At 39.1% G+C, this 15,820-nt stretch overlaps 1 protein-coding gene across 3 annotated transcripts in view; it reads left to right on the forward strand.

Moving 5' to 3' along the window:
* LOC117399617 (CDK5 and ABL1 enzyme substrate 1-like) overlaps positions 1 to 15,820 on the forward strand; it is a 46,814-nt gene that overhangs the window by 16,650 nt on the left and 14,344 nt on the right. The window contains exons 2-7 of one of the 3 annotated variants that reach the window (XM_033998906.3): positions 2,013 to 2,084; positions 2,941 to 3,033; positions 5,538 to 5,615; positions 11,044 to 11,149; positions 11,773 to 11,929; positions 15,239 to 15,342. In XM_033998906.3, coding sequence (XP_033854797.1) covers positions 2,013 to 2,084; positions 2,941 to 3,033; positions 5,538 to 5,615; positions 11,044 to 11,149; positions 11,773 to 11,929; positions 15,239 to 15,342 — 610 coding nt within the window. The remainder of the gene's footprint in view (positions 1 to 2,012; positions 2,085 to 2,940; positions 3,034 to 5,537; positions 5,616 to 11,043; positions 11,150 to 11,772; positions 11,930 to 15,238; positions 15,343 to 15,820) is intronic. The other 2 variants (XM_059022071.1, XM_033998909.3) reach the window with 2 other exon arrangements.

The following is a 15,820-nucleotide window of genomic DNA, read 5'->3' on the forward strand; positions in this document are numbered from 1 at the left end:
TTTGCACTGCTAGACTAACAGGTCATTCTTAACAGGGCCTTTATTTAGTAGGGCTCCAGTAAAACACCACTTTTATGTTTACTGCATTGGTAACCCGTCCATGATCTTTTAGTTTGTGATATCTCTTATTGTGATGTTATGCAATCGTAGGCACAGTTTTTGACCACCTTGCTTACTATTCTAAACGTGAATTTGCATCAATATCTATTTTACTTTCCTTTTTGTGGAAAGACTACAAACAACACTTTGTGGGCCTCTTATCCCACCATGCTGGGCAGCACACAGCAAGAAAGTGAAAATGGGAACAAATATTAAGCCCAAAAGGTTTAACCCGGTCAATACGTTCTGTTTAATATTACCTAAACAGTTTTTATGTAGACGTTTCTGGATGTCATGGTAAGTTTGCCATGCTCTTCCCTGGCTTTCCCTGGTGAGTCTGCTGGCGAGTACAGTTTGTGCTGATTAGCTGAAATGGAGTTTAATGTTACTGGCATCAGAGCTGGAAGGGAGTGGCAGGAAGCTACATGAACTCAATAGAGTCTCAATTTTGTGTTGTTATGGCAAGAGGCTGTGAGTGCCTTGTCTTTTGACTTTTTATTTTTGTCTGTGTAACATTTAGCTTTGCAGATTTGTACCATTAAATCTGTGTAAAGGAGCTCAGCAAACATTCAGAGACATGTTTGAGATGTGGTTTATTGAAGCTGTATTATTTAACTTCTGGTAAGATGCTACAATATAGCAGGCAGGATCAGAATGGAAGGGATATAATGGAGGTTCTTGTATGTTTGCTGAACATGGCACTGACACAGTGATGCCCCCTTATTTGTAGAGGATGCAAGTATTACAAGATTACTGAAGCTTAATAGGTGAATTGGGTCTGTTGCGCTTAGCACGTCTTCTCAGTTACACCACATAAACTGGATTTAATTGAAACCATTCCAAGGGACCTTCCTGTTTTGAGAATCCCAGTTGTCTCTTTTTAATTATGTGTTTGTTGACTCTAATCTGTAACAAATGCAGAATTAATATGAGCCTGTCACAGGGATGACGTTAGACAGGGAAGAGACACACACAGTACTTTGAGGTGAAGTGCTGATGGGCATATTTAATAATAAATCAAATTTATACAAAACAAAACAACCAAACACAAAAGGCTCGATGGCCAAAACAAACAGACACAGTGAACAAGTATCGTGCTGGTGTAAAGCCAGCACGAGTAGCAATTGGTATTATCTTTGTACATCTTTTAACTTGCGTTCCTCCTCTGAACAAAACCCAACCTGGATTGAGAGGTTCCTGCCTCTCTTATACAGCTGTGCCTGAGCTCGATTGCTTGTCAATCATGCAATCTGACTCAGGCACATTCTACACGTGAAGGCAATTAACATTTCCCTGCCGACCTAAAGCAATAGTGCAAAATAACATACATTTTATTAATAATAATAATAATAATAATAATACAACGCAAATAAACAACATACGCACAGGGGCGGGGTGTACACCTTCACAGTCACATATGCTTTTGAATACTATATTTCTCATTGTCCAAGGAAACAGCAAGTCAGATGTGTGAGGCCTGTTTTACAAGCTACAGTAAAGTTAAACCTGAATTATGTTTTGCTGTCTTCAGTACAAAGATTAACAATGCTCTGGATCCTGGTTGGTAGCAGTTCGAATGTACTTTAGGTCTGATACATGGAGTTTGAGGGATTCCTAATGGTGTTTTTTATAAAGCTTACATACAGGGCAGTACACATGCTAAAGCCAAATCACTAGCAGACTTTTAAGCCATGTGTAGTGTTATCCTAGAAAATGTTCTGTTCCCTTGTATTAATTTCCATTGTTTAGCGAACTAGTGCTACTGGCGAGTGTCTTGATTTGTATTATGCTCTCTAACTTCGGATTCAGAAACTAGTAACTTGTTTTTTTTTCTGGATTGAGGTATTTGTCTTGTTGTCGCATTGTTTCTGACTCTTTGTTGCTAACACTCTTCCGGTCTACTCTGTCTCCAGGCGAAGACTTATCTCCCAGCGCTCCTCTCTGGAGACTCTGGAAGACATCGAGGAAAATGCTCCTCTGCGCAGGTAATCCTTCACGGCACAAAGCAGATGAGGAAGTCCGATTTTTAAAGCTAGTATATTTATTTATCTATCTGAAATATATGCAGTACACAAAATGACCTGGGTTGTAAAATGGAAGACTAGACAGGTTCTTGCTCCTAGTTTAAAATCGGGATCTATTGTACTGTTCAAAATAGTGGCTGGATATTAATTCTGCTGGTCTGTAACTCATAAGCCTGCTCCAACACTTTCTTCAAAATGCTTTTTATTTAGTTCATAAAGGGGGGGGGGGGGGGTTACCCTGTGGAGGAAACACCTACTGGATTAATATATACAGGTCAGATGAGTGTTTAGATCTGGCATTGTTTAGAAATGGGAAATTAAGGGCCCCTGAGTGCCTCATGGTGTGCAGGGTAAGTTATACAGTCAGGGGTGCACAGGTTCATGTCCTGTCTGTGAGAAGTTGCCGATTGTTGGCTGGGAGTGTTACATTGGCTCTGGAACCCCAGGAATGTTTCTCTTCACCTCGTTACAGTGACCTCTACTGGCCAGGTGCCTAGTGAGCTCAAAGCATTGCAAGGCTGGCCTTCTCCGGAGGTGCTAGGTCACTGGAATCTGCTGTAAGACTCCTGAGTAAAGAGGCCATTGAGATTGTTAGTAAAACTGAGCAATCGGTGATGATCAAGTAATGTACTTGCATTGAACAGCTTGTTATGACATTCTCTATCTGTAACTCACCCTGACTGAAATCAGTCAGTTTGTAATGCCCTGGTCTGGTCTTTCCTTCCTGTCTTTTTGTTAAGACATGCTGGAGGTCACAGTTGAATCAGGGCCAATACCAAGGATTTTTTGTTTTTTTATGATGTTTGTTTGCTTTTAGGTGCCGCACTCTATCAGGTTCACCCAGACCAAAGAGCTTTAAGAAGGTTCACTTTATTAAGAACATGAGGCAGCACGACACCAGGAATGGCAGGTACAGAATGTGGGGACAGTGTTATTGAGTATGCATATTACAAGTCTTGGGCTTGTGTAGTCTTTTGTTCTCTTTTAATTAATAATGTCTGAATACAGCCTGCTGAGACTTCTACCTAGATCACACAGGCTTGGGTTTGCAAAGTCTTTGCTCCAGTTTGTAATAAACTCATTTTTATGAAAGCTGAAAAACACTTGCACAAGAGTTTACCAAACAACTAAATCATACACTAAAATGCAATTATCTCAGGTTTGTTTGATCCTCATTTTGTGGAATTGTCCATTGCCAGTTCTTGATGCAGGTAAAGGTATACTTGCACTGTTTTCAGCTACATGTATGCTGTTTTCCTGTGCACATTCACAGCCTCTGGGATTTGAAATAATCAGTGATAATTGTCTTATGTGCATCATCAGACTGCACTAAGTATTTCAAACAGGAGTGATTTATTGAGGACCCCTTCTCTTTGGCATTTAATAAAATGTTTTTGTAGACTTCCCAAAATACAATACTCTATGTCCTGCTGTTTTATGTAATGATCGTCTTTAGTTTAAACCACAGAACATGTCCACCATTCCATCATTAGGTTACCTGCTGGGCTGACTTTAGCACAAAGTTAAGCCACCATACAGCAAATAATGAGGTACTCACCCATGAGCTGAGCCAGACTTTATGGTGCTGGATGACCTACTGTTAACCATTTAACTGTTTTACAGTATATGAAATAGGGGTAGGAATTTCGAGTAATTTTGTGCTCGAGTACTCGAACCTAATGCTAGACAATATTATTCTACATATGCACCACATAAATTACCATGTTAACATTAGAACCGCCGCGGTTATACTCATACCTAAAACCGGCGCCAGCAGTCATATTGACTGTATGTTTTAAACAACACCAATATTAAAATGAAAGACAACTATCCGATACAACTAAAATGTTTTATTCAAGCATACAGTGTCCATTTTTAGGACATCCTCAGACATCACCCCTCCTTGAGTCAATCGTCAGACATCAGACCTCACCCCTCCTCGAGTCAATCGTCATCCCTCCTCGAGTCAATCGTCATCCCTCCTCGAGTCAATCGTCATCCCTCCTCGAGTCAATCATCACCCCTCCTCGAGTCAATCCTCAACCCTCCTCAAGTCAATCGTCAGGCATCAGGCATAAGTCCCAGTTTTTTTGGGGGGGGGTTTTCGGGGAGAGTGAGGGGTTGGACAAAATCGTCTGAATCACCCAATCAAACAAGAGCAAAAAAAACTTTGGGTGCTTCCATTGGATGACACAGATGTCAGTGTAGCTGCTGATTGGTGCATGCGTTTTTACCTTTATTAAACATTTAATATGTATACTGTAAACATTTAAAAAAAATACTTTAAAAGTTACAATGTGCAGTTTCATTATTTTAATTTGTTTGGATTTAAATTGTAAGCCAAATGAAAGTATTCATTTTGAAACTGGATACAAACAGTATAACCAGCCAATAGGCAGGGTGTGGACTCATTGGTAACCAGAACACCCAGGTAGTCAGAGAAGGGGACGGAACCCTCAAGTAAATAAAATGTATTGAGTCATACATGAGAATTGTATAAACTTCATAATTTTCTTCAGGATTATGGGAAATGTTTTGTTACAATACCAGTAAAATATGTGTTTTTAGACAACTAATGCCAGATTCCCATACCAAAACAATGAGCATATCCTGTCGCAGGACACCATTACTCTCTAATTCCTATGTACTGAGCCTGAAAAGGAGTAAAATATCATCCATTCACAGATTGCCACCCTTTCTCATTCTCTGCCCATTATATGTTAATGCCCAGAGAAGTCATTATTGATTAATACTGGCGTGTGCTTGTGTCTGTGTTGAACTGCTGTGCGCATCCCTCTGCCCTCATCGCAGAGTACTATATACTGTGCAAACACTTCTTCAGATTGTATTGCTGATTTAAACAGAGTATCAGAAACCACAGAAAAGCAATCCTTGTTTTTGTGTTTAATCTAAAATGCTAAATGTTGACCGGGCTTTGCTTTTTGAACTGCAAAAGGGAACCCATAGTCACTAATTTGAGCATAAGATCTTGAGAATAAAATATTGTCATGCAAATAGTGTTGGGGTTGATGGCTCTTCGTAGACCCTACGGATCAGTTGGTGCAAGGTGGCAGCTGTCAAAAGAAGCCCAATACATACCCTGTCATGTCAGTGAAGTGGCACCATGATGGTGGTTTTATTTCGTGCACATGAAACCTTTGCGGGCATCATCGACAGAGGCTTGGGCTGCCTCCTTTTCTCTAAGGGTTGTGTTGGACAATTGCTCCTTGGAATATGAGTAGAAAGACTCTTTAATACCCTTATCTTACTGTGTATGATGTACTACCGTATATTCATAATGCTAATAATATAAAAAGAAAAATTTAATCAAACATGTAAGCATTATTTTTTAATATGGTAAAACTTTTTATTTTTTTATTTTATTTAGGCTTTTTTTGTTTTATTTTTTTATAGGATAGTCCTTATCAGTGGCAGAAGATCCGTCTGTAGTGTATTTTCAGTGCTGCCCTATCGAGATTGTAACCAAGAAGGGTATGTATATATTCAAAGCATGCCAAGTCTGATGCTTCTTAATTATTATTATTATTATTATTATTATTATTATTATTATTATTATTATTATTATTATTATTATTATTATTTTTTAATAGCCATATGGTTCAGCATTCTGGTTTTTGTTTTGTACATATGCTTTGGTGAAAAAAAGGCATAGCTAGTGAATGCTCAAAAATGCTTTTTCAGTATGCAGCTAGGCAATCGAGCCATATCCCTTATAGATGTTTACTCTGGTAAATTTGCACAATAGATTTGCAGTTTGCCATGTGTATGCTATGCATGTACGCTTTGCCATGTATTGTTCTATTCTCTGCCATACACCTCAGTGCTTTACCATACTTGCCAATGTTTTTTCTGCTTTCGCAAGGCTTTACTGCGCTTTTAAACTTTTTTATAAGGGATTTTACAATTTTTGTAAAAAAAAAAGCATCTTTCACATTGCAAGTGTGCTATTTTATTAAATTGGACAATTAAGATCATGGCACGCTTTGTTTCCATGGACTCCAGAACTTCACCTCACAGTGGCTCAGCCAAGGTAGTGTACGGTACTGTCCTCCTCACCGGCCGCTACTGGCAAATTTATCTGATAAAACTCAGCATGTGTATTTTGTCTATACTGAATTTCAAATGATATAAAATATGCAACTTTTTTAATTCATTTTCTCAAGGCGATGGCAAAATGTGTTTTTAAGCTAGAAAATGATTTTTTTTTATTTTTTATTCTACAATATATTTTTTTTAAGTGGTTTGGTGAAATCTGTAGTGAGGTTGGACCTTAAGGTTGCTGCCATCAGGTACTGTTACGTGGACTGTATTGTACCTGCATTCATGAGAGTGTTCAGAGACACTTAAGAACATAAGAAAGTTTACAAACGAGAGGCCATTCGGCCCATCTTGCTCATTTGATTGTTAGTAGCTTATTGATCCCAGAATCTTATCAAGTAGCTTCTTGAAGGATCCCAGGGTGTCAGCTTCAACAACATTACAGGGGAGTTGGTTCCAGACCCTCAAAATTCTCTGTGTAAAAAAGTGCCTCCTATTTTCTGTTCTGAATGCCCCTTTATCTAAACTCCATTTGTGACCCCTGGTCCTGTTTCTTTTTTCAGGTCGAAATAGTACCCTTGGGTCGACATTGTCAGTACCTAGAATTTTGAGTGCTTGAATCAGATCACCGCGTAGTCTTCTTTGTTCATGACTGAATAGATTAAATTCTTTAAGCCTGTCTGCTTATTACATGTCTTTTAAACCCGGAATAATTCTGGTCGCTCTTCTTTGCACTCTTTCTAGAGAAGCAATATCCTTTTTGTAGCGAGGTGACCAGAACTGAACACAATATTCTAGATGAGGTCTTACTAATGCATTGTAAAGTTTTAACATTACTTCCCTTGATTTAAATTCAACAGTTTTCACTATATATCCGAGCATCTTGTTGGCCTTTTTTTTCATAGCTTCCCTACATTGTCTAGATGAAGACATTTCTGAGTCAACATAAACTCCTAGGTCTTTTTCATAGATTCCTTCTTCAATTTCAGTATTTCCCATATGATATTTATAATGCACATTTTTATTGCCTGCGTGCAGTACCTTATACTTTTCCCTATTAAATGTAATTTGCCATGTGTCTGCCCAGTTCTGAATGCTGTCTAGATCATTTTGAATGAACTTTGCTGCTGCAACAGTGTTTGCCACTCCTCCTATTTTTGTGTCGTCTGCAAATTTAACAAGTTTGCTTACTATACCAGAATCTAAGTCATTAATGTAGATTAGGAATAGCAGTACTCCACTGGTTACCTCACTCCATTTTGAGGTTTCTCCTCTAATCAGTACTTTCTGTTTTCTACATGATAACCACTCCATAATCCATGTGCATGCATTTCCTTGAATCCCTACTGCATTCAGTTTGAGCATTCATCTTTTATGGAAATCTAAAAAAACATGTCATATGCTTTGCAGTTATCCATTGTCGATGTTGGAGCCTCAAAGTCAAGCAGGTTAGACATGATCTCCCTTTCCTAAAATCATGCTGACTGTCTCCCAGGATACTGTTACCATAGAGGTAATTTTCCATTTTGGATCTTATTATAGTTTACATATAATAGAAGTCTGGCTTATTGGTCTGTAGTTACCTGGTTCGGTTTTGTGTCCCTTTTTGTGGATCTGTATTACGTTTGCAATTCTCCAGTCTGTCTGTACAATCCCTGTGTCAAGAGGCTCTTGCATGGTCTTGATTAGCGGTTTGTAAATAACTTCTTTAATTTCTTTGAGTACTATTGGGAGGATCTCACCCGGCCCAGGGGATTTGTTTATTTTAAGAGCTCCTGGTCCCTTTAACACTTCTGCCTCTGTTATGCTAAAGTTATTTAAAACTGGATAGGAACAAGTCGACATGTGGGGCATGTTGCCCGTATCCTCCTTTGCAAAAACTTGTGAAAAGCAATCATTTAATATATTTGCTACTTTTGTCTCTTCATCTATGATTTTGCCATTTGTATCTGTTAGACATTTGACCTCATTGAATGTTCTCTTGCTGTTATATTTGAAAAACTTTTTGGAATTGGTTTTAGCCCCCTTAGCAATGTTCATTTCTATCTCTCTTGGCCTTTCTAACTTCCCTTTTGACTTGTGTTTGCAGTTCCAAGTACTCTTTCTGTGTACTTTTGTTCTTGGTCCCTTTTTAAATGCTCTGTAAATGCAAGTTGAATGCAAGTCATTTGAGTTTCAATGGTCTTGCTCTCTTTGGAAATCAATTTCCTGCAGTTCTTGCTTTTTTTGGAAATCAAGTTCTTGCAGTTCATTGAGGTATTCAGTGGTTCATTCAGTGTTCAATGGACACAATCAGAGCAGTTGATTCCTCCACTCTGTCTGCCACCCGTGTCATAAAGGCTGTGAGGAAACAGGACAGGCACTTAACTTTGACAGATTTCCAGGTAAGGGGATTCTCTTACATCTGCATCTGTGGGAAAACTGTATCATACAATTGTGTTTCTTCACTGGGGGAGTGATTTTAGTTTTTTTCCCAGTATGAGAAAAGGACTAGGTGCTGAAAAGTTAACTATTTAACACTAAAAAACGTACCAGATAACAACACAAAACAAACTTTGTTCCCCTTACGTGTGCTCTAAGTGACCACTTGGATCACGAGCTATAAAAACTGAGAGTTTACTATTGAAGCAGTGCAGATCTAAATGAAGGCAAAATATAGGTCGTTTGATCTCTGGGAGAATAATACTGACAGAAATGTTTCGGAGGGTAGACACTTTTAATGCTAGTGCAGGTGTGGATGCTGATGAGTTGCTTCAACACCTGAAAGGCATTATTTGTAGTTGTAACGATCCACACAGTGGAAGTGGGGCAGAATGACACGTTAAAGTGGCCATATTCACTCCAAAGATGTAATATGGCCTTTGTATAGACCTGCTAACCTATAAAAGTAGCTGATATTTATTCCCCTAAAAATGTGGGGGTTTTTTTGTTGTTGTTTTTTTTTTTTTTTTTAATTAACATTCAGTTGTCATGCAGTGCTGCGGGTGGCTAAATGTTGAACTGTTTTAACTTGGTATAATATAACATCCTTCTGTAGAATTTGAGAAAAAAGTTGTAATAATGTACGTGCACATTTAAAAGATCCTACAGTGTATAATATAGCATACACTTCTCCTAGGCAGGCAATGAGATCTTAATTTTGCTGTGATAATAATATGCTATTGTTAGTTGTGAATATTGCTTTTAGGGCCAAATTGGAAATAAAGCTGGAATTGTGTGATGGGAGCACGGGGTTGCTTTGTACATTTAGTATACATTTCTGGCTTTAGGGCAAAACTGTGCTTTACAGAGAAAACAAAAATGAAATCAGCTTTTTTGAATAATCTTATTTAAACCGACATCACCAAACAACCCCATAATTTATGATTTAATCAAATTAAACACTCAACAATATAAAACCAAGTGTAGTGGAGCTGTGACAGCAATCAGAGGTAAGTGACTTGAACACTTGGCTACAGGAACTTGGCTCAGATCAGCCCAATCGGCTGCTGTCTGAAGGAAAAGCAAGGTGACACTAGGTTACTGTGAAATTTGTCTTCTGCATTCTCAATAGCTCCTTAATTAGGCAGCAATTTTTGGAGAGGGAAAGAATCTGGGAGTAAATAAAGGCCTCTGTCTGTCTGTCAAACTTGCATAAAGTGGATACAAGTTATGGTGATCTACTTTTTCATGTTACTTTCTTTTGCCTCTTCAACAGGAGCAGTGTACTCTGTGGTCTAGTTCTACTCAAGCCTGCTAATCATTAAGATGGCATGTCACTGCTCTTTAACTTAAATCTCCTTAGTAATTTACGTATATATAGGTTAATTATATACGTCTTGCTGGTATGGTGGAGTTAGTAACTGCAGCACAGCAGTTGGAGATCAGTGGTGTATTGATTCTGAATTAAACTGAATTCACCACAAAAATACACTTGGTTATGCCATTTAGACTGAAGAAAAGGTAAAAAGAGCCAAGCATTCTCAGTATTACAGTACATATCACACAGCGGAACTCCAATCCTAACAAACAAAAAAAAAAACTTTTTGCTTAACAGTTAGCCATGGATTTGGAGCCAGCAAATCTGTTAGCAGACTTTATGAAATGGAAGACTGACACAGAAGTCCTCAAAACTGTCCATTACAGGGGATCCTGAGTGGCGCATCCAGTAAAGGTGCTCCACGTGGAGTGCAAGATGCGCTCTATAGTCTGGACGTCGCGAGTTCGAGTCCAGGCTATTCCACAGCCGACCGTGGACGGGAGCTCCGAGGGGGCGGCACACAATTGGCCAAGCGTCGCCCGGGGGGAGGGAGGGTTAGGTCGGCCAGGGTGTCCTCGGCTCACCACGCACCAGCGACCCCTGTAGTCTGGCCGGGCACCTGCGGGCTTGCCTGTAAGCTGCCCAAGAGCTGTGTTGTCCTCCGACGCTGTAGCTCTTGGGTGACTGCATGGTGAGTCCTCAGTAGGGAAAAAAAAGCGGTCGGCTGACGGCACACGCCTTGGAGGACAGCGTGTGTTCGTCTTCGCCCTCCCAAGTCAGCGCAGGGGTGGTAGCGGTGAGCTAAGCTTCAGATAATAATTGGCCGTTCCAAATTGGGAGAAAATAATAAAAATAATTGGCAACGACTAAATTTATATAAAAAAACTGCCCATTACAGCTGTGAAAATAGATTATTATACAGAAATCTCCAGTGAAAATGAGGTGTGGCATCTCATTTAGGAATATCCTGCATAAGAAAGCACCCATGGTTAAGGTTCTGAATCTGAATGACTCATATGAGTGCTTGTTTATACCTGGTTATTGGGAGTATGTAGGTATTGGGAACTTGGTGACGGTGTTTTGTCTATATGCAGTGGATTAACACTGCTGCTCTCTTGGTAGGGAGCTGAAGCTGGAGGGTGGACGACAGCGTCATCCTTCTGGAGGTGTGGGTACCAAAGAGATGGTGATCGGCCTCGAGGGCGTCGAGCTGGGGGCCGACGGCAAGGTGAGGCTCACAACGGGAGCATGGGGTCATACATGAACACAGTTGAATAAGATTCACTCCCACCTGGAGACTGAGATTACTGTATGAACATGGCATCTGCATAAATATAATTTCTGAAGAATAAACTCTTTTTTTTTTTTTTTTTACTCTGCACACAGTAGAAGTTTTTGGACTTCAGTAGTATACCTGGGAAAAACTGTCAATCATTTACAATTTGGAACACTAAGTACCGTAATGAGAATGTTTTCCAAGTCAAAGGGTGTTTACTGACACGTCACAGAAATATTTTTATACCTATAATTTTGAATTCTTGAGTTCAGCTGAGAAGGAATTGAAGCTGTGATGTCACCGCAGACTACTTTCTATGAATTTTTTTTTTATTGTTAATTAGCTGTAGCATTGCAGCATTTTCAGGTCAGTATCCTAAATTGATAAATTGATTGCTCATCAGTGGAAGAAAAAGGAAGAAGGTAAAGCAGGACTTCAAATAAAATAATTATGTTTGGTAACTCTGGAGACAGAAGTGGGCTGTCCTCCACCTGATGCTTGTATAGTTTATCCAACCATGTCAGTGTGTGGGGGAGGCTGTGGATTTACTGAGCCTGTGGGTCTTGTCTCCACAGACTGTCTCCTACACACAGTTCCTGTACCCTACAAACGCCCTGAGCACACGGAGGAACACCATCGACTCCACTGCTTCCTTCTCCCAGTTCCGAAACACAAGCCATCGCAGCCTTATATTGGCCAGAGCCAACAGCACCCAGGGGAGTATTGATGCAGGTGAGTGAGCTCCTTCTATTACAGCACCATAAATACAGCTGCCTCGTTGGAACATTACCTCCCCACCGCAAGTGATGCCTGTTATTCTAGAAGAGAGTGCTGGATAGGGAAATGTGATGCTTTCTCACCATTGGTAATTAATTCCATTTTAGTAACCTTGTTTTACTTGATAATATCAATGGTTTTACACAGCGGTACACCACACTTGCCCTGTCTGTAGCTGAATATTATGCATCGGTTAACAACAATGGAAAACAGATGGCAGGTGCACCCTTCAAGTCATTGTGCAGTGACGACAACTGAGATGTCACACCTCGTTTTCACATGTTGTCTTGAGTTATTTAACCTTGCAAGTAAGTGGCTTAAATTGGAGGCAAAGATCTGAAGTTTCATGTGTCAAACTCCTCCGAGCAGCATTTTCAGTAAGAACCAGGTGAATTTGGTTTGGCATTTTGTTGTGAGCATTGTAAAACATTGGGTTTAATGTAAGGGTTTAACATTATAGTTCTTCTGAATTGCTTACAGCCACTTTGGTGAAGCTAAAGTGCCACATAGTTCTATCCAAACTGGCTATTTCTTTAATTGTGCATTCTCTGAGGATTGATCTAGAGGAAAAAGTAACAATGTGGGCTTCCAATGGCACTAGCTTGGAGCTGAGGGGTTACGAACTTGCATATGGGACTTGGGACTTCGTTGTTATGATGACACATTTGAAACTACCAAAACCTTACTTAGTTCATTTCTGAACTCAGTATGTCAGAAAACTCCCAGGTGAATTTTTTCTAGGAAAATCTGAGACGGACAGGCAACGAAATGTCCCTTTTTTGGTTGTTTGGTGTAGAATGACCCTCACATAATTTAATGGAATTGCTGGCTTGGTTGCAAACAGGCTTACCTGTTCTTAGGCATGCGTTGTGTTAGAACATTACCTCTGTACAATATTAGCACTGTAAAAAGAAAGGGTTTTGTTTTAAAGCAATGTTTATATAAACTTTGGTTCAAATTTTACAGTTCAGCAGGTTATTTAAATTATGGAAATGCTCGGAACAATCTCTAGCACAGCATCTGGAGCTAATGCAAAATGTCAGAATCCACTGGAATTATTATTATTATTATTATTATTATTATTATTATTATTATTATTATTATTGTTATTATTGTTATTGTTATTATTATTATTATTATTATTATTATTTTATTTTTTTTAAAACATTTATAGTGTTTCAGATATTACAACCTGATAAACTATTCGATGCACTTTTTATTAATTTAGTATTAAAAATACTTAAAAGCCGGTCAGGTATAACCCATTCAAAGTAAATAATAATAATGGTGCTGTTTGTAAACAGGATTTCCCTTTACATTCACTGTCTGGTTTACAGAAACAATCCTCAAGTGGCTTAGAATATTGTTTATGCTGCATGCCTTTTATATTGTTTATACTGCTGCCGGTGACTGTTAACTACAGGTGGTCTCTATGGGTTATTGTTGTTTTCAGGGTTAAGCAGGCAAGGGGACAGGCTGGTGCTGTCATCCTTACCAGGGTCAGGCTAGAACAATTTTTCAAGGCCTTTTCTGTGTATTCAGGGTCCATGATATCAATGAATAGACTAGACTAGCTGGTACTAGTAAATCTCAGTTTCATAGTGAAGGTGATGACGGTTGCAAATAGTGCTTCTCAAACCTTGTAGTATTGGTTGATTCACAACACATGAATCCAAGATAAATTATGATCACTGGCTGGGTAAACTGATTTTGAAATTGGCACCATATCCACTTCAAATGTGCCCCCATTAGCAGGTAACTAATCAAGCATGGTTTGGAACTTCTAATCTATCTGGGTTATCAGACACATTTAGAACAGGGGTACTCAATAGAATTCTATAGTGTCTATTCTAGTACTGTATTGTGACAGGGATGACGAGTGGTCTGACGTCAGGCAGAAGCAGGAACAAAAACTGACACCAGGGCAAGTACTGCAGTTCAAGTGGTGTTTGCCGTTTTTATTAAGCAAACAAAAATAAATAAAATATTTTAAACAAAAAACACTTGTGCTCACAGAGCAAAATAAAAGGTTTAACAAAAACAAATCACGAACACAAAATATATAAAGAAAGGTCAGGCTGGGCAGATTGCCTTCACTGTTCCTATGTTTCTTTTATTAAGTTTCGTTTTCGTTTTTACTCACCGTCTCTCTGCTCTCTGGTTCCTGCTCTGAACTCCCACCTCGAGCTAGAGAGCTGCAGGCTTTTTATAACAGGTGACCATCTCCCGATTAGCAACAAATTAAATCACTTAATTAATTCGGGAGATGGCCACCTTCTGCACGAGTTTTTAAATACTGCGTGGATGGGACTTCCCATCCACGCTACTAAATAATACCACACACATTCGGCTACGCCGTCCTAAATACAAACAATAAAACTTACGGCGCTCGCCGACATAAATATAATAATCAAAAATAAACAAACACAACAATCTGCACAGGGGCGGAGGGGGAGACCCCTATCTAAAAATAAATAAACAATATACAGGGCTGCTCGCCCTGTTACATGTATATACTATAGTATGTACTATACTGTAATATACACCATAGTTACTATAGTGAGTATTGTACAGTACTATAGTAATTATAGTATGTACTATTGGGTGTACTGTAGTACTATACTGTAGTACAGGGGTACTCAATAGGCAGATTCTGGCCCGAATCCTGACCGCAAGTACGTTTTGACCGGACCGCTAAGTCATATGCCAATCTATGTTTTTATGTAATATTACTGGAGGTTTTTTTGTTATTTGTAAGGTGTTTTTATTTTTAATTCACTTGAAAGAGAAAGCAGTGATTTTTCTGTGCAGTTTTTTTTTCTTCTTCTGCTTCAGTTTTGTTTGCTACAGTTTGCTTGGTTTTTGCAATGGTGAAACACAATGTTTAGCTCCGATAACACAGACATATAAGAATACAGTAGTTATACAATTCTATGGTTATGGCAGGGAAAGAACTCATGCAGTAACAAGTCAGTAAAGAAGGCAGACGAGTAAAAATGAGACAGAGTTTTGATTCCCAAAAACTACTTTTAACAAGAACTCTCAAACTAACACCATGTGTAAAACTATATTTGTGTAGCTCTGTGTTTTGTTTGTCGGCATGGGGATGGGAGTGAAAATGTGCTCCGGACCTTGACCTTGCTGTAACCAAGAATTTTGGACCTTCACTAAAATAACTGAGTACCGCTGGTTTAGAGCATTAGTATTAGGATCTCGGCTTTAAAACCCTCCTGTTTTTTTGTTTTTCTTCTCTCTCTTTTGCAGGGAGTGACATTGCAGACTTTTTGGAATATGACCCGAACCTTCTCGATGACCCCCAGTGGCCGTGCGGGAAACACAAGAGGGTCCTGATATTCCCTTCTTACATGGTAGGTGATGTCATCATATTATTTACACCTTCTGAAGGTTGTTCTCTAGAAAAAACACAAAGGTGTATTTAACAGAAATCAACCATCCACCATATATATATAAAACAGCATTTCTTCAAACTGGCTTTTAAGAGTTGTAGTTTGCGTTTGTCAATTCAACACAGATTTCAAAAAACAGAATTATTTTAGTATGAAAAACATTACAAGTGGATTGTGGTTCAGATGTTTGAAGAAAAGGTAAAAACCTCAAATAATGTTTGACGCGTCAAAGCAGCCACAAGCATCAAATGTCAACAGGTACTCAACCCTTACAGACGAGCACTTGCGCTCTGCCTCTTTATTCAGTTGAACATGTTGTTGCCACGCTTTGTGCACATGTTGTGGCACATGCTAATTCGGCTTGAAAGCATTAAGGAGCGACCTCTGCCTACACCACTTACCGGGTCAAATACAGTGATGCCCTTAAGGACCAAATTCT

Source organism: Acipenser ruthenus, chromosome 4 (genome assembly GCF_902713425.1).
Source record: "Acipenser ruthenus chromosome 4, fAciRut3.2 maternal haplotype, whole genome shotgun sequence".
Classification (NCBI taxonomy): domain Eukaryota; kingdom Metazoa; phylum Chordata; class Actinopteri; order Acipenseriformes; family Acipenseridae; genus Acipenser; species Acipenser ruthenus.